Below are 25,991 nucleotides of genomic sequence, written 5' to 3' on the forward strand. Positions count from 1 at the left end.
TGAAGTGAGACGTATGACTGTTTAATGTGTGATGGTAAAAACAATAACAAAATCATACAAGAGCATCAATAAAACGCAAGCTGTTGAAATATTACTTAAAGGCGGAAAAAATACAATGAACTTAAAATCTAGAAAGCATTTATTTGGTGCAATCCTGATGTTATATATGTGTGTGTGAGAGAGAGTCACTATATATTCAAGTCAGAGATGCTGTAATAATAAATAAATTGGAAATGTATTTTAATAAAATAAATTGGATTTTAATGGAAAGACAATTTCTGCAGAGACAAGCAGCAAAAGAGAAATTAATTTATACCGTCATGGGCAAATTGTACGTCATCAGATGCGGTTCACAGCCGCAGTTTAGGCTTTTTACCACTTGCAAACACAGGAACCCGATCCCATTTTCAGGAAGAATCAAGTGTGGCCTACAAATACAGCTTTCAGACCAAGCAAACAAACTGAACGCTAGTGACTTTCGGTCCAAGAGTGTGAAAGGACCCTTTCCAGAACTCATGACAAAGAGCAAAGAAGAAATCTCGAGAAACTGAAATACTACCAAATAGAAACATTCATATACATTAGCTTGTCTTTCAGCGACACGTGCATTAAACAAGTTTTGCGTTATGCACACACACACACACACACACACACACACACACACACTGACAAATGGAAGATACATTCAAACGTATATAAATACAGTACATCAGAAGACAGACAAGAAGAGTAGAGGAACCGTACAGAGTGAAAACTATAATATAAGGCATCGGAAACGGGTGCGTTTGGGGAATTGGAGGTAGATAGAAGAGCTTGGGGAAGACAGGGTTGTGTGTGTTGGTTTGCTGGAGGCACAGATACACAGTTAAGGTGACAGATACGCTGTGGCGTCATTGCTTAACTTTTGATGGAGAGAATTTGGCTTCAAAAGGCATGAAATGACTCCCTTGTCCCTCAAAATGAGCTTTAAAGGTCGTGTTGGTTCAGACAAAGATCATGGAGTACGACGGACACTGGCAGTCCTCGGTGGAAGACTCTCGAACCCACGACCCAGAGCAGCCGGGTGCTGACGCAGCAGCCCAGAAGGTCCTGGGGGAAAATACATTCATGTTAAAGAGTGTGTCTGCGTGTGCAATGTGTACCTTTTAGTTAAGGGTATTCTGATCACACGTACATGAAATTGGATGTAGTATTTTAAGCGTATTTGGCATGCTGTCCGGGGGGGAGGGCTCCGAGCTCGGAATTTGGCCCGAACCCAGAGTACTCCCCCTTTTTACTGGGATAGAAACCAGCCGAGAGTGAGGTGATGGGGTGGTGGAGGGATGCTGTGAAACTTGACATGAGACAGAGGTGAGGAAAGGCTTTATTTATACCGGCTTCCTCTTGTGCTGATTGGTTGATTACCTGAACGAGCTCCTCCCGAACTTTGTTACATAAAACTTCATTTATTGAAGTAATAACTTATTTTTATTTAGTTTTTTTCTCTCTACACTGATCTCACTATACAGTTGTGTGAGGGTGTGTGTGTCTAAAGGCCCGGTTCACACCAAGAACGATTACTATAAAGATAACGATAAAGATATAGTTCTAAAAATCGTTCTCCGGATTAAAGAACAGCAGAGTTCACACCACAACTATAACGATAAAGATATGAGGAACGATATCATTGGGATCACTTTCAGAACGTTTTTTTTTCCAGCTGTCGAACGATAAAACACTGACAGCCAATCAGAATCCACTCGAATTTAAACGGCTCTCGCGCATTTAAAATGGCAGACGACATTGTTGGAGAAGTTAATCGCTGAGGTACAGAAACATCTGGTAAAAGACATAAAATTTGTCTTCAAAAGATGACAACTCTCTAATCTGAGTTAAACTCCTCTCGTCTTTTAAGGATATCGTGTACTTTTGATGTTTTTGTGTAACATTGTCACGGTTAGCTTAGATAGGAAGACGAAGACAAGCAGATTAAAGGGATAGTTCACTTTGAAATTCATTTTTGGTATGTTTTAGCTTACCTCAAGGGCATCCAAGATGTAGGTGTCTTTTTTTCCGCAGTAGTTTCAATTTTGATATTTTTAGGTCAAACCGTTCTTGTCTGTCAGTCATATAATGCAGGTCTATGGTCACTGTCTCAAAACACAAGCACAGAGTCCAAATTAAAACAATTCCCCATCGTCCAAATTAAACAATTCCCCATCGTAAGTACACATTGATGGCCTAAGACACGAAACGAGCGGTTTGTGTGAGAAAACGAACAGTATTTATATAGTTTTTACCTCTTGAACACAGCCATGTCCAAGTGATCTGATCTGACGTGTGCGCAGACTGGTGCATAGATATATACACTAGATGTCGCCTTAAAGACATTCGTTCCAATGAACTGCCGTAGACAAGGCGGCATTATATGACTGACAGACAAGAACGGTTTGACCTAAAAATATCAAAATTGAAACTACTGCGGAAAAAAAGACACCTACATCTTGGATGCCCTTGAGGTAAGCTAAAACATACCAAAAATTAATTTCAAAGTGAACTATCCCTTTAAGATCAATATATACATCTATTTTAATGAAAGCTCTCCAAGCGGGCAGACAGACAGGATAAACATAACCACACCTAACAGAGATCGGACAAAGACAGAGTGAACAGGAGGAACTAAATAGCAAACACAGATGATGGTAATAGGACACAGGTGATACAGATGACACAGTGGTGACAAACGTAAAGCAGCAGCAGGTCCTACGTTTTTGCTACTTTGAAAACGCAGCGCAGGTTAGAATAAAAAGACCATTATTGTTTGTTGGTGTAGACGCGAACGGTGTGAACGGGCCTTAAGAGTGTGTAGTCATGGCTTCATTTGCTAGGCTTGGTAAATGTTTTTATATATATGTATGTTTTTAGTTACGACTGTGAAGCACTTTGGGCAACAACGTTGCTATTAAATGTGCTATATAAATAAATAAAAGTTGAAGTTGAAGTACCTGATGTTCAGCAGCCCGTCTCCACGGCAACGGTTATCAGTCGCCATGGCGTCGCTCTGACACTCGACACACACGGAACGTTCGCGGACCAAACCTGCACTCCACGGTCTGACTTTACACGCAGCGCTCGCCTGCTTCACACGCATCTGCACACAATAACTGCAACAGACACAGAGAGAGAGAGAGAGAGAGAGAGAGAGAGAGAGAGAGAGAGAGAGAGAGAGAGAGAGAGAGAGAGAGAGAGAGAGAGAGAGAGAGAGAGAGAGAGAGAGAGAGAGAGAGAGAGAGAGAGAGAGAGAGAGAGAGAGAGAGAGAGAGAGAGAGAGAGAGAGAGAGAGAGGACATTTAGACAAAAACAAACACCATTTGAAAACTAAAACCGCGTGTCCACCGAAATTACCCAGAACAGTTTGTCTCAGGAATTTTTTTCCCCCCAGACCTGTTGCTGTCTGCGTTTCCACCGCAGTCTAAAGTACCGTGAAGATTTAGGCAAATTAATCCGGTGGTGCAAGATTGTGCGCTGCTTTACAGTTCCCGCTGGATTTCACCCTCTGAATTTAAGCTTAAAGGACAAGTTCGGTATTTTACACTTAAAGCCCTGTTTACAGATCGTATCTGATGAAATAGAACGGTTAAGATTAAAATTTGGACACATGCTGCTGTCCCGAGAATTTTAGGTTTATTTCGCTTCCCCGTGGTTTGCTTGCAATTGGCAAAGGTGCATTATCGCCACCAACTGGGCTGGAGAGTCTATTATTCAAGCTCTCAACGGAAGAATCACGGGTGTGACGCGTTTGGCAAAATAGGTCCACAAAAGCGAAATAAACCTAAAATTCTCGGGACAGGAGCATGTGTCCAAATTTTAATCTTAACCGTTCTATTTCATCAGATACGATCTGTAAACAGGGCTTTAAGTGTAAAATACCGAACTTGTCCTTTAATAAAGCCTGAACCTCATCGTCTTGTCAGTCCATCTGTCAATTTTTTAAACTCCATTGTTGATTCGAATAGCAAACAACTCTTAATGCACGCACCGCAACAGACTTTTGAAAATGGTGGTTGAAATAAAATGCTGCGTGAACTCAACCAATCAAAATGCAGCATGAACTCGACCAATCAGCATTGTTTCAAAGCAGCTTTACAGAAAATGCATGAGTCTACATTACAATCTAGAGTGATGTGTTATCAGAGGTAACTTATGTATTTCAGAAATGTACATATAGCCTACAAATCACACCGTTAGCTAATAATGTATTAATTTAAACAATAGCTGCGTTTACATGGACACTTATAATCGGATTGACGGCTCAATCGGACTAAAAAACCTTCATGTAAACGCCTTAATCGATCCGATTGAGCTCGATCCGAATTAAATTTCGATCGGATTGTAAAGGGTGGTTTATCCCTTTTGTAATCTGATCGAGAGAACATGTAAACACTTGATCGGATTGAAAACCGAAACTGAAAGGACTGCGCATGTGCAATGACGTTAAATAGCGTAATGACGTATGACGCGCGGAACGAGCTGTTCTTCCTGTTGAATAAAGTGTCATATTAATAAGTTTCCCGTCATTCTAAAATTCTCATTTCACTCCGTGAAGTGAAGCAGGACAACGTCCCACCAGTCCTTGTTTTGGATTCTCATTCCCAGACGTCTGGTTTTGGCCGCGGGGAGGGGCATTTTTACTGCGTGCTCAATAAGCAGCACGGCAGAACGGTTAATATGCTCTAAATTATGACCAGAGACGAATTAATATTACATCTGCTGTTTAAAACAAATAAAGAACCAATAGAGGAGAATATTAATGCGCGAACAGTGGGAAACTCTGTATATTCGTGCAGTGTGCGCATGTCAAAACATCAGATCCGATTTGAAACTTGTGACATATAAACGCGCACATCAACCCGATTACTTTATTTATCATTCATGTAAACGCGTTGTTCGGATTCATCAATCGTATTGATTTCATTCCGATTGTGTCCATGTAAACGTAGCTACTGTATTAATTAATTTAAAGCAGAAACAATGAGCTCATTGAAGCAATGACTACATCATTGAGCAAAGACATTGTTTGCACATTGCATGAGACATGCTTGATGATGAATGAGCAACTTTTATATTGGACTACTTTTATGATATATATTTTTGTCCTTTTTTGATCTTGACAGGCCATTTCTATCAGGGTTCATGCAGTTTAAATCCTGGAAATAACAGGGACATCTAAAATGGTGGAATTAATAAAAATCATGGAAATGTCTATAGTGGATATACATTTATAGTTATGCTTGGCTGTAAAATACAATATTATTGATACAATAATTGTATCCCTTAAAACTCATCTTTGATCACCAAAATTACATATTTAAACTTTTTTTTTTTTAAAGATTCTTCATGCCTTAAAATTGCTTGAATGTAACTCGACACCTTCACCTCATTTCGTATACGCGGTTCTATGAATATGCAAATGAGCCCCGCCTCCACTCACTCACTCAGCTCAGAGATCCACTGGTTGACGATCACACGTTGATCTGATTGGTTACAAGGTAGTTTGTGACGTCAGAAACACCAGCGATTTCAAAGCGTGTTTTTGAGACTGTCTTTGTTTCACTGCAGTTTTAAGGAGAAAATACTCAGCAATGGTGTTGACTTATGAATTTACACATGGTTTGTCTTAAAGCTTATTAAAAACACCACACAGACAACATTAAAAGCTTGATTTCCACCACAGGGGGACTTTAAAGATTGTGTTTTATTTCCGCTAGGACTCTTAAACACTTTTTGGAATTGTCTCTATATACATGATAATATTTCCTTTATGTGTGCATGTGTGTTGCAGGCAGTGTAAGGTTAAAGGTCGGCCTTCCCAAGCTGGATTTAATTAGTGTGATGTGTTTCCTGTGCGGCGTTCTTTCCTCCTCCATGGTCTGCATGTTTTCTCTCTCACGCACACACACACACACACACACACACACACACACACACACACACACACACACACACACACACACACACACACACACACACACACACACACACACCATGCTGAAACTAAACACCTGTGATTAATGAAAGGGTTTGCTCTGGGATTTCCTGTGTGCTGCTTAGAAGGAACCTCAGATAGTCGTTTAATCTCAGTTCATTTGAACCTGCACCTGCTATTTAACTCCTCATTATCTGCTCACTGATCACACGTCGCGTTCATTCTCTTAATGTCCACACACACACACACACACACACACACACACACACACACACACACACACACACACACACACACACACACACACACACACACACACACACACACACACATAGATCTGATTTCCTGGCCTCAGCCAGGTGTTACTAAGGTTGTAACAAGGGATATAAAGTGACTTAAGGATGGGCTCGTAAAATCATTTAAATTAAATTGTGGATTTAGGATGATGTTCTCAGAAAACACAACCTGTGAAAAACGTTTTTGTTTTTTGTTAGACTTGTTTTAGATGATACATAAGCAAAACTCAACATTAACAGTCTCTCTCTACCATCAATTACAGGTAATACTGATGACATTATTCTTATCAGATTTACTGTCCAATCAAATGCTCTCTAGAATCTGAACATCATAAAAAGACATTAAAGCTGCATGTGAAATCGGTCACTTGTTCACACATTTACTATTTGCTACTACTTTTACCAACAATTGATAACCGATATATTTGCCGATTAATATATCGGACAAAATTTCTTAGCGGGCCGATAACATACAAAATGAACATATATATCGTCCTATGGTGGCCGATATATTGTGCATCCCCAATTTTAAGGTTCTTTTTTGCCATTTTTGGAGATTTACGGCCCCAGTGTCCATTAATTTTCACTGTACACACACCTCTGTTCCCTAAGCTGCTAATTAACATAAACTATCCCTTTAAAGTCATGATAAAACAGAAGTAGTGACAGATCTTTTCTTCCATATTGTGACGCACATCCGAGTCTATTGAATTACAGAATAAAAATATAGGATGGGGTCTTGTTCTATGCATCAGTTGTTGATTGGATGTTGAGAAGTGGGCGTGGCACTCAGATGAACGTGACCGTCTTTTCACTGGAAGTCATTTTTTTTTAATAAAATGTATACATGAATGAATAAGTTCTATAACATTCACATAGAAAATGAAAAGGATGACTTTTTATTTCATGCGACGTTAAGGATTACACATCGACCATGTATACAAACACAAATATCTTGATGATACCTTTTTCTGTAAGTAGTTTTACATTTAGTTATCCAATTATCCTTGGATCGTCAAAACACAGATATCCACTACATCTCAGGTCTGTATGACTCCTTTCAATAATCCAAACAAACGGCAGCAAATTCACCTTGTTCTAGATCTGAGGGTCACTGTAAGTCTAGACAACACTGTTGATGTCTAAACTCTCTGCACAACCTTCGGTTATAGGGATGTGTTTGAATTATCTGTAAATGTTGTGTGTATTTGCCGTTCCATCGCTCTCACCTCTTCTTCTCCTCCTTCATAAGCATGTGCGGCCGTCTCCAAGGGTCCTTAAAGTTCCGCTTGAATGAGTCAGGCAGGATTTTGGCCACCTCTAAAGAGGAGGAAGAGATCAAGATAATGAAAGAGAGCAAATTAAACTCCTCCAGAGACAACGCACAGCACCAGAGCACAAAACACACACACATTGTGTATATTGTATTATACATGCAGTTTTTATGAGCTTATATTGCTTGAAAGACACATTTATGGGATATTTGTATGCATTTGTGATTAAAATGGTTTTAAAAAACTATCTAAAATAATTAAGGGAGGGGGAGGGAATATATTTGCCAACTTTAATCTGTGGTCAAACGTCTTACTATGAGATCTCAGCTGAAATAACAATAATGCTGAACACATCTGCGCTCAAAGACACAGAGGTAGTAAAATGTCTCTGAAGGTGGAATGATTTAGTGCTGATTTAATGCAATACCGATGTGGGAATTCTCATGCACTGACATTGACTTCACTTCAATAAACAAATGCACATTTTTCATCCCCTCTTTATCTCACCCTGGATCACACACATTGACACACTAGTTGTTTCAAAATCCTAGTGTTGTCTACATAGCATTTTAAGTAGGGATGCACCGATATAAAAATTTTGCCCGATAACCAATAATTCTTTATATTTGAAAGCCGATAACCGATATACTGGATGATTCATTTTTGAGAGCTTGATTACAAAAACAAGTGTCTCACCATTAAAAGCCATGTCCCAAACACACAATTATAATGATGTCCTCAGTATAATTTTCTGTAGCCTATATGACAGACTTGTGCTGTGCATGTTGAACTTAACCATATTTTCCTTTTCAAAGTGATTTAAATCATATTTCAAGCAATTCAAAACCTTCATGGTGAACAGAGCGCATCTGAAGACTCTCAGCTGAGGGAAATATGACATTATTTATCAGCTTTAATATATCGGACAAATTTTCTTATTGGGTTAATAACGATATATACATATTAGGGCTGGGGGAATTAACGCGTTAATCTTTGCGATTAATTTGAGATGTTTAACGCATTAAAAAAAAATAACGCAATTGACACAGCATCCTTTTTTTTGACTCGTTTTAATGACTTCCTGTTGCTATTGAAAAGGCCGAAAATATGCCGTCCCGCCCCTCCGTGTTCGGCGATCAGGTTTCATTCTCACTCCGTGTGTGTGCGCCCCGCTCTCCGTTTCGTGTGTGTGTGTGTCGGCGCGCTGCGCTCTCTGCTCAATGTTCCGCTCCGTGTTTGCGCTGCACGTTCTGCTCTGTCGTTAACGGCCCAAACGCTCCAATCATGTACCGATCACGCACTGGAAAAGCAAAGTCCGCTCAAATAACGTGAAATTTCTCTGTAGTAGACTTCTGTTTGCAATAGCCCTACTGAGCTGGTATAGTCATGCTGGGCAACAATGGTAAAATTACCTGCTCTGATCACATGCTTTGGTAATAATAGCTTTGTATGACTATACTTTATTTTGATAATTAGTCAAAAAATAAATCTGTTAAATATGAGTATGTTGTATAGACCTTATGTAGCCCCGCCCCTTTCCAGCGCTGCGCTCATTGTCTTTTGACTTCCGGTCTGTATTTTCACAGCGATCTTGCGTATTTATGAATGAACGGCTCGTTTTAAAATCTTCCCGGTCGACTGACATTTGTTAAGACATCTGCTTTAAACATTACAATCCTCATGATAACTTTTATTAACTTTACATTAAGTAAATACACTTCAAAAGCTAATTAACAGCAATGCCATAGAAATATACAGAGCGACCGCAAAAACGGAAGTTCAAAGACAATATTCTAAAGATGGCGGCGCCCTCGTTTCTCTGGCGCATAAGGTCTATAGAAGTGAATGAAGAATAATATATTGATATATTGATGTTTAATATTTTAATATAGGGCTATTTTCTGTCCAATTTGTGTGGACATTTTTCTTTTTTTCTCCTTTTTTTGTGTTGTTTAATTTAATTAGTGATTTTACGTTTAAATATTGATGATTACAAGTTTGGGGGAAATGCGATTAATTGCGATTAATCACAGCAAATTGTGTGATTAATTCGTTAATTTTTTTTTATCGATTCCCAGCCCTAATACATATATATAAACATATATCTGCCGATACCGATATGGTGGCCGATATATCGTGCAACCATAATTTTAAGTAAGGGATAATGTCTTCCATCAGCCTAAAGGGGTTTATTTTGAGAGAACCACTGGCTGGATGTACATTATCCCACTTATTACACGGCTACTTGCCACACAAGTAAATAATTAGACATGAAATATTGATCTGAGTTGAAATATATTATTATTAGGTCTTTAAACGCAAAGCTTCCACGGAGAGAGCAGTTGCAGCGCGGCAAGTTCAAACCAAACGGACATTTAAGAGACATTCATTTCACTTATTACATAGCATTTTGCCACATAAATAATTATGGGGATAAAATATATTGATTTCAGATTTAACTGTTTTAAAATTGTACCTGTTTGTATCTCATAATCCAACAGTGTACAAAACAATAGTCACAAAATGGCAGCATCTGCGTTTTTATGAAACGAGAGAGAGCGAGTCCACGATACTGGATGGGCATAATTAAATAACTGTACACAAAATATTGATTTGACTGAGTTTTAATATTTTATTAGCTCACCAAACGCAAAACTTCCACGAAGAAAAAATTCCAGGCATATAGCGCTGCTGACTTCAGTGACCCGGATGAGCCTGCGTTTTGAGCGGTTGTTATCTGGGAATAACTTAGATTTGACCAATCAGAATCAAGTATTCCACAGAGCCGTGTAATAAGGGATTATATGCATGCTCCCAATGCAAAGTTAGGTTTTATAATTCTGCCTTTTATTTAAATATATTCACAAATTATACTTGTTGCAGTTTCCGTTCACCACTATAGAAGTTTACCTAACTATCACGACATCCACCTCTCAGAACCCCTGACAAGAGGTCCAGTGCAGTTCGGATGTTGCCTCAGAAGTGAGCTGGGCTGAATCCGAAAGCGCCCCCTAAACCCTCATTCACTATTCCCTACGTCAGTCCACTAATACGGTTCACTTGAAGGAGTGACTGAAAACGAGCGAGTTAATTCAGACAGCCGTTGAGCGTACATCGGTTGTGCACTCGTTATTGCAGTGCATTGTGGGATTGAATGAGTGCACTCAGTAGCGTCCACTATGGTTTCAGACACCACTACAAATGGCTGTCCCCTCAAATAACGACCTATTTGAGGGTATAGGGGGTGATTTCGTATTTAGCCCTAGTCTTATTACCTTTAGCTGCACTGCAGGCCTCAGTGTGCGAGAGACACCCTCTGCGCTGTTTGAGATCGGGACAGGGCGTGCCTCCGTTGCGTGGGGGTGTGGATACCTGTCGGCTTCGCTCTGTAGTTCCCGTCCCACACACGGAGGAACAGGAAGACCAGGGACCCCACTGTCTGACTTCACAGTCTAAAGCTGCTGAGAGGAACAGGAGAGAGAGGAACAGACATTTTCTTTAAATCGACCAAATCATTTACATGCATTCAGTTATCAGCCGTGAAACGAGGGAATATTAAAGTATACTCTAACACCGTGTCCTAACCAGACGAGACGCGATAAGATTCCAGCGACAAATAATGTGTCTGTCCACACTAGACGCGACGCGACTGCGAGATGCGTAAAAATCAATCAAAACCCACAGCCAATCAGAACAGCGCGTGGGCGGAGTCAGCCAATCAGAACAGCGTATGGGCGGAGTCAGCCAATCAGAACAGCGTGTGGGTGGAGTCTGAGCACCTGAGAGTAATCTTGACGGCAATCGCAAGAAAATTGATAAGTAGCTACATAATCAAATTCACAAATAGTAGGCTACACCATTTAAACATTATTCAAATACATAGGCTGAGTTACTAAAACAATCTTTGTCAAAGAATACACTTGTTTGTTCACAGTTTGAACGTTCTTGTTTCCATTTTTTTTATTTCAAGATCTGAGGTGAATTATCCATAGTTGCTTTTACAGCTACAAAGCTGGAGCACTAAATTATATTCAAAGTCACATGACACGCTTTTAACATTAAATAAAGCACATAAACAGCACCTGAGATTATCATCGCCACACTTTGTGTTTGTTGTTCCAGCGCGACGTCGCAGAAAAATAGAAACCGTTTCTAAAATAGAATCGTCGCGTGTCGCCGTCGCGGCTGGTTAGGACAAACACTCTGATTAACATGGAAAAGAGGCATTTTATCGTGTGTCGCGGCATCGTGTTGCGTGTAGTTAGGACACGGTGTAAGAACAAATGTTTTGGATCAACAAAAAAATAATGCATCAATCTTTTTGAGTTATGACAACTGCTAATGAAACAACCAACATTGTACACTGACAGGGCTCGACATTAACGCTTGTCCTTGTCAAGTCAAGTATATTTGTATAGCGCCTTTCACAATACAGATTGTATCAAAGCAGCTTCACAGTATTAAATTAAAATAATACAACAAGGTTTGTTTCAAGTGGAATTTATTGATTGATAAAATTAAATTAAATATCCCCAAAATATCCCCAACTGAGCAAGCCAAAGGCAACAGTGGCAAGGAACCGAAAAACTCCATCAAGTGACCTAATGGTGTCCTAAAACTCCATCAGGTGACCTAATGGAGAAAAAAAACCTTGGGAGAACCCAGGCTCAGTCGGCGGCCAGTTCTCCTCTGGCATTTATGAGCTAGAGGCCGGATTGTAGTTTGAACTGTAAGAGTAAAAAATATTATATGAATGCCTGGCTGAAGAGATGCGACTTTAATCTAGTTTTAAACTGGGAGAGCGAGTCATTTAAGAGAAAGATCATTTAAAAAACCTGATTAAAATGTCAATAACAACAACAAAAAATAACTAGGGAATCACTAAACCGCGAGAATGACTGCGATCGATAGGGGATAATAATAGGCTGTATAATGTATAATATACTGACAGTAAGGTTGCGCCTCTCGAGGAGAAATGGAAACAAATGAGCACAGGACACACAAGAGACTCATTTAACATTTTGAGGTAAAAATTCAAAACATGGAGGTTTTTATATTTATAACGCATGATAGAGTTAAGCAACATCACACTTCCTGAATACCATCACCATTGAAATTGTGACACTAATTTCATACAAAAGTTCAATAACAAATAGTTACTTCCATTTTAGACACAAAACATTTACTGTTTTTGTTCTGATTCAGCGGCGAAAATAGTTCCAAACAAAGATCACAGCAGAACCTGCAGAACAGCCGAACCATAGTGCTTTACACAGCCATGCTTTTGTTTCAGCATTTCAACCGAATCGGTTTAATTGAAGATTCAATGACCCATTTATAAACAACTGCCTTGTTCTTGAATTGATTAGCAGTTTGAACGAATCGTTTGAATAAATGACTCAGTGACTCAATTAAGACGGTCACTTGCCGCCACCTACTGGTAGTTTAGTTTCATGTTTAAAACTATACATTTTTCCCCAACATTTCTTATTTGTATTTTCAAAAATATATTTAAAACAGTCTCTTAACATTGTTTAATGCAGATATTATTTTTCAGCGTAATGCAAACTGGTAACAGCCCTATAGTGTCATATTCTTATTTAATTTATTGATCAAATCAATTTTGAGAATTTTAAATTAATTTTAAATTTAGTAACAATATATAAATTAATCATATATTTAATAAGATTTGCCCTTTATAAGGGTTTTAAAAAAGTCCTCAGGGTAAATATCACAAATATGCAGATTTAAATAAGTCAAAACTGGAATATTGCTTCAGAATAAACTATATATATAAAAAAAATGTATATATAAAAATCCTATTTTTTCCGTACAAGCAACTTTTTGTGATTGACCGTTTTACTTGTGCGAATGACAAACACACAACAAGGCTTAATGTTGAGCCCTGAACAAACTTAAAGGAACACTCCACCGTTTTTTGAAATAGGGCTTATTCACCTTCTTTCCTACATTTAGATAGGTGGGCAAATGCATTTTTGTCTCAGTGCATGCATTGTTTTAGTTTGACAGGGTCGGCGCTAGCTTAGCTTAGCACAATGAATGGAATCCTTTGTTGCCAGCTAGCATGTCCTGAGTAAAAATGATATAAAAAATTTAAAAAACCCACCTAATTACTTCTTGTGGCCTGCGTATTCACAACAAGTACAAATAGTGATGCAGATTAACACTAGGCGATTTCCTAGGCAGATATTGACTTATATATTAAGGACTATATTAGGGGGAAGCACAGGCGAAGCACTGCTACTTGGGCGTGATATCTCTGCGCCCAAGTAGCAGTGCTTTACCTGTGCTTCCCCCTAATATAGTCCCAAGTCAATATCTGCATAGGAAATCGTCTAGTGTTAATCTGCATCGCTATTTGTACTTGTTGTGAATACGCAGGCCACAAGAAGTAATTAGGTGGGTTTTAATTTTTTTTTTATATCACTTTTACTCAGGACATGCTAGCTGGCAACAAAGGATTCCATTCATTATGCTAAGCTAAGCTAGCGCCGACCCTGTCAAACTAAAACAATGCATGCACTGAGACAAAAATGCATTTGCCCACCTATCTAAATGTAGGAAAGAAGGTGAATAAGCCCTATTTCAAAAAACGGTGGAGTGTTCCTTTAAATCGTTCATAATCATAAACATTTGTTCGTCACGGAGCTTGTTTTTTGCAATAATTCAAAAGCCGATTGGGTTTTTGTCGAGGGAACCAGAGTGGTGATGATGATGACTTCCGGGTTAGCCTATAAAATTACATCATCACAGCGCCACTCTATTCTCCTTAACCAGCCCTAAGCAAAGCATGCTGGGAACTAGAAAACAACTGCCCAATTTCAAACGTTTAAGACAATTTAATTACAATTACAAAAAAAACAATTGACACAGAATTGTCAGTTTAAATTACACACAATGTTAAGGTGTCAACCGAACAGAATTTCTTCAAATCAATAAAAAAAATTATTGCAACCATGCATTTAATGTACACCGGCTCGCGTTAAGAGTTTGTAACCGTACATCAGTGAGCAGCTGTGTGCAGTGACATCACACGCGACCTCATACTACACACAAACAGAGAAGAAAGCAACGACGGTGAGTCTAGATCTCAGTAACACAGCTGCGCTCTCATGTGGGGGTCAGAGGAACACTAGATCCCCGACCGCTTCACAAGTCTGAAGATGATGTGGCACATCCCTAAAGTGGCTGCAGTGCTTGTGGTCCTGTATTGAGGAGAACGAATAAACATTTAGGTTTAAGGTTCACTCATTATTACTGCTATAAATCTCGAATAAACTAAAGCTCTTAAAGCACATTTTCACCAACTAGGAGAAGTTAAATGTCTTGGTTGTCTCTCCATAACTGATGCTGACTTCACAACCGCTTACTACTCTTACTATTCCTGCCATAGAGAGATATGGTAAAAGTAGTAAGAGTAGTAAGCTAGTATGTGGTGCCGAATTCAGCATGAGAGTAAATATCACAAAATAAGTGTGTTGGTTTTGTTTGTTTATTCAGAAAGATTGTGTTTTGCGTAATAAAGCTTTTAAAAAAATGTGCACTGTAAAAATATTTTTATTTCCCAAGTTGTGAATAAAACAGATTATTGCAAGAAAATACATGTCAGTCTTTAACGCTTCGAAATGTTGTTTAATTCAATGTGTTACCTGTGTTATTTCATTTATTTGTGAAATGTACTAGCAATTTCTGAGTGAAAATTTATTCCATTAATCCAGCTAAAATAAGACGCTAATGAAGTGCTATGATTAGACTGGAAAAAGCAGTTTTAGAGCAAGCCTTTAAGATTAACTCTGTATATGAGACATAATATGCTCATGTTATCCACCAGAACATGCCAACCACACGAAAACACATGCATTCAGGTGCTGTATGTGCACATGCACGCATCACTCACACGCTTGTACAGCACACACACACACACACCGTTCTCACAAATGTAGAGCACATGCAGACTGCAGCTGTAAACCACAGAGAAATATTGATGAACAAAATACATCAAGCACATCAGTACACACTCAAGGAGCAAATAAAACCCAAAACTCAGCTAATTATAATAAACCAATGAATTTGTTTGTTTGATCTGGACTCATGACATGCACTCTAGATTCTTAAAAACTCTGTAAATCTAGTTTTTATTGCAGTTTACAGGCCGTTTGACCCTCAGAGCAGTAAATAATTCTGGGTTTTCCACTACTGGTGTATAAATGGACTTAAAGAAAAACAGAGTTTCATAACAAATATCCAAAGCACATTTAAAGTTGTACGACTCTCCCAGCCCTACAGACTTATGTAAACCATATAACATCTGTATAGCAATTTAAAGGGAAAGTCCACCCGAAAATTAACATTCTGTCATCATTTTCTTTCTTTTGCGAAACATAAAAGAAGAAACGTGGAAGAATATTTGTAACCGAACACAGACTCGATTCCTATTGCCTTCCATTATATAATATTTTTGTCCATATAATGAAAGTCAGTGGGAACCCAAGCTCTTTGGTTACAAATATTCTTTCAAATTTCTTCTTGTATGTTACCCAAAACAAAGAAAATCATATAGGCAGTGTTTCCCACACATTGTGACACACAGTGTGTGCCACAGAATCAACAGCGGCCGCCACATATTGCGTTTCGTTACGCTTTTTTTTTTTTACGCTATTTAAAACACTCAGTGTATTCGTTCAGCTGCATTTCCTTTCCCTGCTCTCCCTCCGTCTCTCTGTCACTCACTCGTCTCTCTCACATACACACACACACACACACACACACACAGCCCCTCCCCTCCGTGCACACTGCATCTGTCTCCATGAAAACGAGATCATCCGAGATCAAAAAATATTTTATATTTATATCTTTTTTATTAATATATTGAATATAATAAAGTTCTGTGTAATGAATTATTAACGAAGGAATTATTTCGAACCCCCTTGAATGTTTTGCTGTGAGTGAGTGGAGGCGGGGCTAATTTGCATATTCATAGAACCGCATATACTAAATGAGGCAAAGGTGTAGAGTTACATTCAAGATATTTTAAAACGTTTAAATATGTCATTTTGGTGTTAAAAGTTTTAAGGGATAAAATTATTGACTACAGGGGGACTTTATCTGTATAATTATGTTGCCATTATTGTGAGGATTCACTTGCTAAATCTAGACGGGACATTTACCCCTTTTTTTACAGAGGAAAGTAAATCCACCTGTAAGAGTTACAGGTTTGACAATGCATAAAGTCATGCTGATCCATGAACATACACAAATCCCTCGTTGGGAATCACTGCTGTATTTCATTCATGTCGTTCTGACCTCACGGTTGGTTCGTTCTCATTCTTCTGTTCTTCCGCACCAGAGTGACATATCTCAACACAATGAACGCAAACACACTCACAAACACACACCTCCATACAAAGGCCCTGTCAAATTCCCCACATTCCCCTGCATTAGTTCTGCAGATATGCCTCGTACCCTGTTCCCAGAAGCCTCCCCTCGCTCCGACCGTCACTGGTGGTCCTGAGGGCCGACAGATTTTAATTTACATTTTACACTTATGCATTTGGCAGATGTTTTTATCCAAAGGGATTTACATTGCATTTCAAGGTACACATTGTTATCAGTTCTTGCTTTCCCTGGGAATCGAACCCCTGACCTTGGCGTTGCAAGCGCCAGCGCTCTACTGTTTAAGCTACAGGAAAGCTTAATCTCGCTCACACTCTCTAAGGTCACCAAAGGTCACGAGTGTCCTGATCAGGTGATGCGCTTACCTATGATTCTTTAATATGAATATGTAAATCAGAATGCTGAAGTGTTCAGACACAGTTACGTTTTCTTTTTAAATACTGGAACCAAATGATTTTCGTGACATTCGTGTCCATTAACAGGTCTTGAACACCTGCGTTCTTCAGACACTCCATGTGTTTCCAGTAACACTTTACAATAAGGTTCCGTCTGTTAACATTAGTGAACATTAGTTTACATGAACTAACATTGAAAAATACTTCTAATGCGTTAATTTCAACATTCACTGATACAGTATTACAAGCAAAAGTTGTATCTGTTAAAGTCCCCCTAGTGGTGAAAGTCCAGCTTTTAATGTTGTTTATGTGTCTATGTGGTGTTTTTAATACGCTTTAAGACAAACCATGTGTAAGTTCATAAGTCGACAGCATTGCTGAGTATTTTCTCCTTAAAACTGCGGTGAACCAAAGAGTCTCAAACACACGCTTTGAAATCGCTGGTGTTTCTGACGTCACAAACTACCTTGTAACCAATCAGATCAAAGATTAGTTTTAAGGGATACAATTATTGCCTGCAGAAGGACTTTAATATTATTTAATGGACCTGATCTAAAATTACAATCAATAAACAGTGGTATTTTTTAACTAGCGTTAACAAAGATTAATAAATACTGTAACAATATTGCACATTCATTGTTAATTAATGCTTTAGTTAATGAGACCTTATTGTAAAGTGTCTCCAATCAACAAACCCAATGCAAAATGATGAGTGATTCCTGAACAAATGATTTTGTTCTTTCTTTTATTTATAAAGCACCTTTAACCCAAATCCTGGTCGACCCAACGTGTTGTATAGGCTAATACACGTAAAGTCAGACAAAATAGAAAGACAATACAAACAACACAGTAGATAAGTTATACCTGGTTAAAAGCTATTGAAAATAACTGTTTTTCAAGAACTGTGGTTCCTATTAAGGAATCAGTCTAAAATAAATCAGATTCATCAATGAACTAAAAGAATCATGAATGAATCCCCATTCCTGCCCAAAATGTGGAGGAAAATATTACAGAAATCTCTCAAATATTTGATTGCCACACAAAAATGTTTAAGCAAAGCTGGCGATGAAAAACAGAAGAGTAGGAGTCTGCTGTGAAGAGCCAAAGCAACACACCTGTGCACGCTTTCACGGTGTTCGTTAACGACAGACTCATCAGGAGATGATGTGGGAGGACAGAGAGGAGCCAGAGGAGGAACATGTGTTTTTCCTCAAGATGACACACCCATGAAATTAAAAGTGAAAGAGAGCAGATATCCAGATCAGTCAGTCAGGTAACACACAACATCTACACCGGCGTTGGACTGAGTGGCAGAAGAGCTGCGGAGCGACTGGATTTAACAGGGGAAACTGCGAAAACACGAATGAAACGAGGGATTATCAGTTTAAACTAAAGGTTGGACTCGATATAAACTTACCAAACATCCAGTGATCATGGATATTCACATGTTGCCGGGAATCATGTTTCCTGACATTTATATGAGCCTGATTTCAACGCCGGGGAAAAACATAAAGCAAGTTTGCCTGTGAATGCTTTATATAAATACAATATAGGTCTAAATCCATATCACTCATATCAATGTCATATATATCATCATATCGTCCAGCCCTAAAACTTGAATAGTTTATTTAAAAACATCCAATTATGCAGAATATACCATGGTTAATATTTAATTGATTTGTCAATGCAATATATAGGGTGTGATTTTACCCCTAAATTCAGCATTTTGACACAAAATCATAACTGCAAATCCACCTTTCCAGTTGTTTCTGTAAATCGCATCGATCCATTTGCTTCTCTGTTCTTTATCTTTCGTCAGTCTGTAAAAATATACCTCAGATTTCTTGACAAATCTAGTTGTACAGTCAATCTCAAAGCTCTTTCCCGTTTTAGATGCTTTGTGTGTTTTTCACGGAAAACAAATTCTGCCACACAGAGTTTCTGCCACTCAGTGTGTGTGACCGCAGTCACTCCGGCCGACGGTGACGTCACACACGCATACACACTATTCTCTCACAGCACGCGGGGGTGTTTACGAGGGCCACCAAACCCACGGCAGATATTCCTCAGCATTCCTCCGGTTTCAGGAATCTGTCACAGAGACAAAAAACTCAGTCCTGACACACATCAAACAGACTCGTGTCAACACACACTAACCTCTCAAAGACAGCGCAGTATAAGCCACATCTTTCACCATCCAGCAGAGTAAAATCAGTGTTCAAAACTGATCTCATATGCAAACCGTGAAACCTTAATAATAATAATAATAATGAGGACTGGACATCCCTTGAGGTGTATGATGTGACAGACTGCCTAAAAACCTCTTAATCGCGTTAAAATAACAGTAACTTACAGCCTCTCATGGCCTATTACTATAATAATACAGTACATTGGATTATTATAGTAATAGGTTGGATCTTCCAGCATGGCAATGATCCAAAGCACATCTCAAAATAAACATCAGAATAGTTCACTGACCACAGAATGAAGGTTTAGTCATGGACACAGCATTCCCCGACCCAAACCCCATCAAAAACCTGTGGGATGAGCTGAAGACAAGAGTCCACAAGCATGAACCTCTGAGTCTGAAGGATCTGGAGAGAATCTGTATGGAGGAATTCCTCAACCTGATTATTATGGATTACAGGAGAGGATCCAGAGCTGTTATCTTGGCAAATGGAGGTTGCATGTAATTCACACGTTTAATGTATTCCTGGATAATCCAACTCATTTAATTGTTTTCTTGCTTTTTTTGCTTTTGATGGACTCAAATAAAGGTTCATAGCAAAGTCGGTATTATCACCATTTATTTATTTATTTTTATTTATTTGTTGCTATATAAATAAGTGTTACGATGTGGTCAGCATGCACAAAAATGAGGACATTTTCAGTGACCAATGTAACCGAAACTAACCAGCGTCTCTGCGCATTGAAAGGCTGTCACTCAGCGCGCCGCATTGTTACGGCAACGGACTGTCTTTGAGTGAGTCATTAAACCGTTCATTCAACGAACACGTTTAAAAACGCTGATTCATTAAAAGATAGTAATGAAACAAGGTGTTCATTATTTTTAACTTTGAGCTCCACTTTCCAAGGCGTCGCATGGGTAACGCTGAAGCTGATGCTTCACTTAATAGAGACCAATGGCATTGATTCAACACGTGACTCGCTGATTTTTGTTTCCCGCGGCTTCCTCGCGCAGTGGAATGATGCTGACCGGCGCTGCCGCTGATGCCATTCATGGTAAATATCCTTAAACGTTAAAAGGATAACACAACAAATATTTTGCTTTCCTTGGACATGAATATATATGACTTGACCTTGAAGACAAGACGCAGGTAATCGCACGCGCTCAGTCGATCTATCATTCACTGTGTGTTTAGGCTTAAGTGCAAATCCATGAAGCCTCTGTACAAATCACCATGATAAAAACAGTCTTGTTATCATTATTAACTTATTTAACTTTCATTACACATGCACGAAGTTCAAAACAAGAAGGGTAGTGTATAGCCTTATGAAAAAATGGCCTGTCAGTAGCGCGGTACTACAATATTGTGGTTATCGCGACAGCCCTACCGTCAGACAATGTATAATGTGAGCCAGTCCTGTCTATAACCAAACCCTCCGGAACACAGTCATTGTGCTGTAAATGACCCACAGCCTTGAACAACAGAATCTAGAGTCAGATAACAGCCAAGACTGGGAACAATTACTGGGAACATCAAGAGCAGCTTTTAGATGAAACCTCCAGACTCAAGAGAGAGAAAGGGGAAGAAATGGGTTTCTTTATACCTCTATTCCTACACTCTCAAAACTGTGTGTTTGTTCGCTCCATGTGGCTGATGTGGCGTCCTTCCTCATGAAAAACACACTGCTGTATTTTCAAACACACACACTTCATAATATAACATATTATATTTTAGTAGGTAAATATTTCTTCTTCTTTTACTATGTGTTGTTGTATTATTATATCGGTGCATTTGTTTCCATTGTTATATTGCTCCAAAATTAGTGTGAGAAACATTCTTTGATTATTTTTAATGAGATTTTTACGGATTTACTTCTTACATTAAAGATTTTGAATCATCTTGGCATCAATGGCTGTGTGGTTGATTGATATAACTTATTTATAGAAAATAAAACTGATATGAATTATTACCATTTAAGCCATTTCTAAGCAAATGCATGAATATCAAGATATATCAAATGTGGGGAAACAAATCTGAAAAATACTAAGCTTTAGCAATATCACCCAGCCCATACACACCCAAACACACATATCCGCTCAAGGGTTCAGAGAGCTGTTTTTCTTTTAGAAAATATTTTGCATATTTGTTTTCCTCAGCTATATATATCAAGTCTGCTGCTGAAACACACACACACACACACATGGCAGTAATCATGAGTAAGGGAGTGAATGTCTGAATGAATCAGATCAAGCTGTTATTTGGAGACATGTACAAACCAAAACCAACCGAATCCCTGCAGTCCAGTCCAATATTACTCATAATAAAAACAATCCGCACAGCGACGATGCGGATGACCGATCACAAAGACAACAGTACACCTGCCAACAACATCCGGCTTGGACAGAGAATCAGAAGAATAGATAAGTGAACTGTTGACTTTATTTGAGCTCTCTGAAACGAAACAAGGGATGAAGTGTGCACATTTTCAGAAGTATAAGTTTTAACCTCTTAACGCTCTTTTTATTGCATTTTTTCCTATCACATATTTTAGTAATCTAATCATCATAAATTAGGTATCATTTGAAAGCTTAAAAACAAAAAAATCATACGTTGTGAAATCGGACATTGCATTAACATGGAAACTTTAACTTTTAACTTTAACTTTAACCCTCTGGGGCCCTTCGCATGGCAGTCTAAAATGACCAAATTTCAATTAAATTAGTTCAATAATGCTTTTTATTTAATAATTTGTATTTTATACAAATACATTTTGTTACTAAATTATAATTATGGAATAGTTGTGATCCATTTACTACCTGTTAGGGTTAGGTTATTGCTGAAGAGAAAAACACATTGACAGTTATAGTTATAGAAGTTTAAGTTTATTATTATGAAAAATGTATTAAAAAATTATATTTAAAATGTTTTATATGAAATATATGTTTTTCTCTAAAACTGTGAGAAAATCAAAGCAATAAATCTAAACAAGCTGTGATCCAAATTTGAGGTTGATATCTCAAAAAATGAGCTTTCAGTAAGATTTTGTTTGTGCGCAGTACCGAACGCTTCCACTAGATGAAATTCGTGTGATAATGTGATAATCTCTCATAATGTGCCTCAAACTGAGTAGCGAATCACTGAGAAACACTGAGTCCTGCTCGAGTCGTCCTTGCGATGGAGGTTCGGCTTCAATAACTAGTTCTTCCGATGTTTCATCATCGGACTCGCGCTCGCATTGATATGGTAAAATCAACGTCATTGTTCGTTACTGTGTTTAGTTTACTGTGTAGGAAGCCTCAAGACCATAGACTGTAAAAAAAAATACACGCAGAACTGACGTTGTTATGGCAACGGGCGTTTTTGTTTTCGGCACGTGCACTGTACGCACTAAACCAATCGCAACAGACCGAGCTGTCTGGCCAATCAGAGCAGAGTAGCTCACGGAAAGGAGGGATTTAGAGAGATTGATTCATCTGACGAGTCGTTTGAGAATCATTGATAATGTTGGTGATGTGCAAATGTATATTATGAGAAAATGAAACAGTTTTTTGACCTTTGATGCATGTAAACCTGTTGAAGGAGACTCCAAAATAACATTAAGAAACTTTAAAATAGCATAATAGGGGCACTTTACAAAGAGACCAACCTTAGATCTGTCTTTCAAAGCATTCATGAATTACATCCATCTATTCTATGCTAAGGGGTTAAACTTATGTCAAAACAAACTTCTCATTGTGAAATATTTTGCTTGTAAACGGTTTGTGCATATTTCTTTTCAATAAATTCACACTCGCTTTGATGTGCTCTTTTCTAATGCAATAACATTCGGACATTTATAAGTGTGAGATAAGTGTTTTGGGGTCAAATCCTGCTGGACGTCATGTTCCTCCTTTCAGATGTTTTAAAGTCTCAGTGACTCAGTTTTACAGCATAAACAGACGATTGAGCAACTCTGAGCTCCTGAGAAGCTCAAGACCTCCTACAGAGTCAAAACAGAGAGATAAAAGCCTCTCGTCTTTACATTGCTTTGCCTTATATAGAGCAGAATGCTGCTCCTGCCACGGGCTGATGATGGGATGTACTGTTTATATACATACATACGGTGTATTTGAAGCTGTTTCTGAGTTCTGTTGAAGTAGATGAGAGACAGACAGATAATGATGGTTCACCAACACACATACTTCACTCATCACGTCACACCATTTACTCTGAGAAACCAGCTGTTTCTGAGCCGCTGATTGCTGTCAATACTCCATCAACCTCAATCCTCTGTCTCTCTCTCAAAGACAAATTTGAGAACATGCTTTGAAAAAAATTATGACAGTATTTCAATTTTTAGTTGTATTATTCAATAGCAAGCAACTTCTGTCATCATTTATTCACCTTCATGTTGTTTAAAACATGTTTTTAGTTTTTCAAATGCAAAAGGAGATGTTTTGAATATCTAAGTGGTTCATGAAACACTATATTCCCAATTTTCTGAAATCATATGATGCTTTGTGTGAGAAACTGACCCACTGAAAATAATAATAATAATAATAATAATACAAGTGAAAATGTTTTGTTTGCATACAGCTGGAAGTAAATAATTCAGAAATATTTAGAAAACAGTGCATGTGTCAAATGGACGAGTGTTATGATTCTTTTATAATCTTCAGCGTTTTTTGTTCTATAGCAGGGTTTCCCTAAACTTGATGAAAAGCTAATAATTAATTAAATCATAAAAAAATTAAATTGAAATAAATAAACTTTTGTAAATAAAAACACCTAATAAACTAAATAAATAGCATGTCACGTGACGATTAACAGACGCGAATGTGACGTTAAATTATTGAAATATTAACTCAAAATATCAGGGGGTGTTTCAAGTAAATATGTCAAAGGGGTTCGGAGATTATTTTTTAAAATTATATATTTTTTTAAAGTTATAATTCTTTTTAAAAAAAATTTATGTGCTTTATTCGAACATTCAGTTTACAGTGTGAAACAACAAAATTAGAACTCAACTATAAATATTAAGAATAACAGAAATATAAAGAATAGTAAAAAAAACTGTCAGAACTAACTTATAGAGTAAAATTAACGAGAATTGGAAAGAAAGAAAGATATTTAAACATTAATTAAGGTAAAAAGTGTGTAGGTCGTGCGAGTTTGTACATGTACTGAGTGCTTTTGGGTGAAGAGAAGATGAAATTGTAATCAAGTAATGCTTTCGTAAAAATATCGTGTAAAAAAAATTGGTTTACAATTTGAAAACTAAAAATCTACATAGGAAAATAATTTATTATAAAGCAGGCATTAAAAAAAAAGTTCTGGGATTCATTGAGAAATTTTGCAAGATATTGCTTGAGATAAACCAACTAACTTAAAGTTAAAATTCGCGCACGTCGATCACCGCGGCGTGACGTCACGTGAAGCAGGTTAACGGCTCATATTGACGGTGTTTAACAGACTCACCTGAGATGTGACACACGGCTTGATAATCATCACAACAGTCCCCGCTCCTCTTGCAGTACGTGTCGCAGTAACACACGGTTCTCCTCGCACTCTTCTCCACACACTCGTTATTCCGTCCCGGACAGCATCTCGGTGTCGGTCTGTCCGCGCATCCCGCCTCACACACTCCGGACACACACATTACCAGCACAAACACCGCACAAACACGAGCTCCCATCATTATCATCATCACGACGCCTCAGAAAGCGTATTCGGGCTTCCTCTGACACAAAAGATGCCGCTTAAATAACTTTCTCACGAATGTGCGCACTTTCAGAAGAACAGAATGAGCGTCGCGAGTCCAGTCAGCAGAAGCTCATCTGTGCTGAAGGTGCGCGCGCGCTGAGTGACTGACGCGCGCGTCTCGCGCAGCGCCCCCTGCAGGACGCGCACGCAATTACACACATCAACACGCTGTCTAAACCCAGAGGCCTAGAATAGATCATCAAAGATGTTGGATTAGAAAGATGAATTCACAGAAGTCTATGGTCTAAACCCATATAGAGGCCTAGAATAGATCATCAAAGATGTCAAATGTTGGATTAGAAAGATGAATTCACTTCTGGATATTTTTTGCACCCATATATCCTAAATATCTGGGGCATATTTGTTACCTTTGGGTTGTGGGTAAAATGCCATCCTGATTGATTTGCAACTGGTTCTGGAGACCCTGCAAAACTAACAATTGATCACTAAAGTGAAGTCTGCCTGAGCTGAACTGAGGGTCAGACATTTCGGTAACACTTTACAATAAGGTTCATTAGTTAACTATCTTAGTTAACATGAACTAAGAATGAACAATACTTCTACAGCATTTATTAATCATAGTTAATATTCATTTCAATGTTTACTAATACATTATTCAAATCAAAGGTTGTATTTGTTAACATTAGTTAATGCACTGTGAACTAACATGAACAAACAATGAACAGTTGTATAACATTAACAAAGATTAATAAATA

The 25,991-nt window shown here is 38.2% G+C and overlaps 1 protein-coding gene across 2 annotated transcripts; it reads right to left on the reverse strand.

Moving 5' to 3' along the window:
- Positions 1–25,384, reverse strand: LOC309513185 (somatomedin-B and thrombospondin type-1 domain-containing protein). 2 transcript variants are annotated; one of them, XM_082188936.1, is made up of 5 exons: positions 24,991–25,384; positions 10,811–10,996; positions 7,491–7,581; positions 2,985–3,143; positions 1–1,089 (listed from the first exon to the last, which is right to left on the reverse strand). In XM_082188936.1, exons 1-5 carry the CDS (start codon positions 25,217–25,219, stop codon positions 984–986), a joined length of 771 nt encoding a protein of 256 aa, XP_082045062.1. In that variant the 5' UTR covers positions 25,220–25,384; the 3' UTR covers positions 1–983. The 2 variants fall into 2 exon arrangements, with proteins under 2 accessions (XP_082045062.1, XP_082045063.1); XM_082188937.1 differs by having other exon boundaries at positions 10,811–10,993; positions 24,991–25,379.
- Between the last annotated feature and the right edge of the window lie 607 nt (positions 25,385–25,991).

Source organism: Leuciscus leuciscus (genome assembly GCF_965113295.1).
Source record: "Leuciscus leuciscus genome assembly, chromosome: 13".
Classification (NCBI taxonomy): Eukaryota; Metazoa; Chordata; class Actinopteri; order Cypriniformes; family Leuciscidae; genus Leuciscus; species Leuciscus leuciscus.